At 37.2% G+C, this 2,752-nt stretch overlaps 1 protein-coding gene across 1 annotated transcript; it reads left to right on the top strand.

Moving 5' to 3' along the window:
• On the top strand, window positions 1-1,878 carry LOC132181983 (PTI1-like tyrosine-protein kinase At3g15890). The gene is made up of 4 exons (XM_088516936.1): window positions 1-80; window positions 182-323; window positions 496-758; window positions 1,305-1,878. Exons 1-4 carry the CDS (start codon window positions 1-3, stop codon window positions 1,876-1,878), a joined length of 1,059 nt encoding a protein of 352 aa, XP_088373062.1.
• The last annotated feature ends 874 nt before the right edge of the window (window positions 1,879-2,752 follow it).

The following is a 2,752-nucleotide window of genomic DNA, read 5'->3' as shown; positions in this document are numbered from 1 at the left end:
ATGCTTCCTCCCATGAGGAAGATGACCTGGAGATGCTTTTGTTGCATCTCCGGTACTGAAGAGGCTGTACCGGAGAGCAGGTATATATGCTTTATTAGATTTTATATATATTGATTTATACATGCAATTCTAATTTTTGTTAATTAATTGTTAATTATTTTTTTCTTTTTTGAATCTCAAGTGAAAGCAAGAATAGGGATTATCCATGGGAAATATACTCTCTTAAGGAGCTACTTCAAGCAACAAACAACTTCCATCAAGAAAACAAGATTGGTGAAGGCGGATTTGGAAGTGTTTATTGGGGTAGAAGTAAAGGCGTTGAGGCAATTATTATGTCTATCTTTTTTCTTTTTCTTTTTCTTTTTTTCCTTTGAGTTTCCGTTTCCCTTAATTATATATATAGGATGATTTTGTGTGGTTTTTCCATGCAAAACAACTATAAACCTTTTTTTTTTTTTTTTTTGTGATATTGAATTGTGGAAGCTGATCTTCCAGATTGCTGTTAAACGACTAAAGACAATGAGTGCGAAGGCAGAGATGGAGTTTGCAGTGGAAGTTGAAATTCTTGGAAGGGTGAGGCATAAGAATCTTTTGGGTTTGAGGGGATTTTATGCTGGTGGGGATGAGAGGCTAATTGTGTATGATTACATGCCTAATCATAGCTTGATCACCCATTTGCATGGCCACCTTGCTGAAGATTGTCTGCTAGATTGGTCAAGGAGAATGAGCATAGTCATTGGATCAGCAGAAGGTTTGGCGTAAGTAACTAATACGTTTTCTTTTCTTCTTCCTTTTTTTGAAGTGTTGAACTTGAGAAATGCTTTTGGGGAATTTGTCAAAGATGCTTGTGACTTGAGAGATGCTTTTGGGAAATTTGTCAAAGATGCTTGTTTCCCACTATATATTTCATGATGATGTTTACTATTCGTAGCAAAACCTACAGTAGCCTCAAGATGGCCTTCCAGGGGAGGGAAGACTCCGAAAAAGAAAATGAGAGGGTGATAAGGGTTTATTAGAGTGACTCGGTGAAATCGCTCCGACACCCAAGTTAGCAAGGGTGAGGTAAAAGGATAATGAGACAGAATTAACTAGGATAAGGGTTGAATTGCAAACCTATGAAGAGCACATTGGGCTCCGGATCCTTAAAATATAGACCAACGCCCTCTAGCTAGGGTTTAAGGGAACTCCCACCAAAAGTCTGTTTCTAATGTGCAGTCGATCTTAATTTGAATGTTTTCCAATGTTTTGATTTCGCAATACTTGTCTTTGATATTTATGTATGCATGATTTCATTAATTGTTAAGGTACTTGCATCACGAGGCCAATCCTCATATAATTCACCGAGACATAAAGGCAAGTAATGTCCTCTTAGACAAAGAATTTGAAGCAAAAGTGGCTGATTTTGGTTTTGCAAAGCTAATTCCAGCTGGTGTTACTCATCTCACTACAAGAGTAAAGGGAACCCTAGGATATTTGGCTCCTGAATATGCTATGTGGGGGAAGGTTTCTGAGAGCTGTGATGTCTATAGCTTTGGTGTTTTACTTCTAGAGATAATTAGTGCAAAAAAGCCATTAGAGAAACTCCCTGGTGGAGTCAAGCGTGATATTGTGCAATGGGTCACACCCTATGTCCAAAAGGGTGCACTCAATCATATTGCTGACCCGAGGTTGAAGGGAAAGTTTGATCGAGACCAGCTTAAATCGGTGGTCATAATTGCATTGAGATGCACCGATAGCAACCCCGACAACCGGCCGAGCATGATAGAGGTGGTGGAGTGGCTCAACAGTGGCGTTGGGGGGAGGACAAAAGAGGTTTCTTATGCGAAAGACATGGTTGATCATGGAGACGAAGAAAAACAAAAGGGATACCAATTTTGAAGGGTTTGGAAATATGGAAGCATCTTATGTGAGTGCCATGCATGGGGTTCCCTAAATCGAAAATGATATATATATATAGATATATATATTCTAGATTTGTCTGTGAAATTGTAAGATTTGTTTTTTGTTTTTACATGTCATGTAATTAAGCAATGTGAAAGAAAGACAGTAGTATGACTTGATCTTCCAAGGTACACATTGGAGATCAAGAGGTACAGTAGATTTCGTCAACCCTTTTTTTTTTTTCCTGTCTTTTTTCATTGAATTTATTATAATTAAAGACATAGTCACTGCCTTTGTGAAGAAACACAACTAATTCTATAAGTTAGTTATATACTTGCCCCTAGGCTGCTTGATATATAAAATTCACCTTCATTATAAAAGATTTATCATCATCTCCAACAAATGCTTGAAACTCACATTCTCTAGAGTATAGCTCATCAAGTGCTCCAACAGATTCTTTATACATACGTAACACCTTAGTCCCATATTAAAAAGATGATTAACCTATATAAAAGAATTTAAGGGTTTTAAGTTATACATTGGTTCCTTATTAATTAGATGAGATTGAGCTTTAATTTATAAGCAATTCTATAGAACTTCAACTGCAACTTGACTAGTCATTTTAAAATGATAATGCAGATCATATGATTGTGCTCTATGTTTGCCCATTTTTATACAAGTACCGTAGATTGTCTACTTTCTTTTTTAATCTTTTCCCACTTTTACCACCAATGTGAGAGTTGAGTTGGTAAAGCAGTAGGGGATAAGGTTTAATTCTCCTCCTCCTTTCTTCCTATTGGTCATGGGTTCGAATCCGCTTGCGGTAGTAGTCCGCGAACCAGATGCTACTAAGAAGAGGCTTTACCAACTT

The sequence above is a fragment of the Corylus avellana genome, chromosome 5 (genome assembly GCF_965113065.1).
Source record: "Corylus avellana chromosome 5, dhCorAvel1.hap1.2, whole genome shotgun sequence".
NCBI classification, from domain to species: domain Eukaryota; kingdom Viridiplantae; phylum Streptophyta; class Magnoliopsida; order Fagales; family Betulaceae; genus Corylus; species Corylus avellana.
The sequence above is the reverse complement of the archived record's forward strand: the minus strand, read 5'-3'. Positions and strand labels throughout refer to the sequence as shown.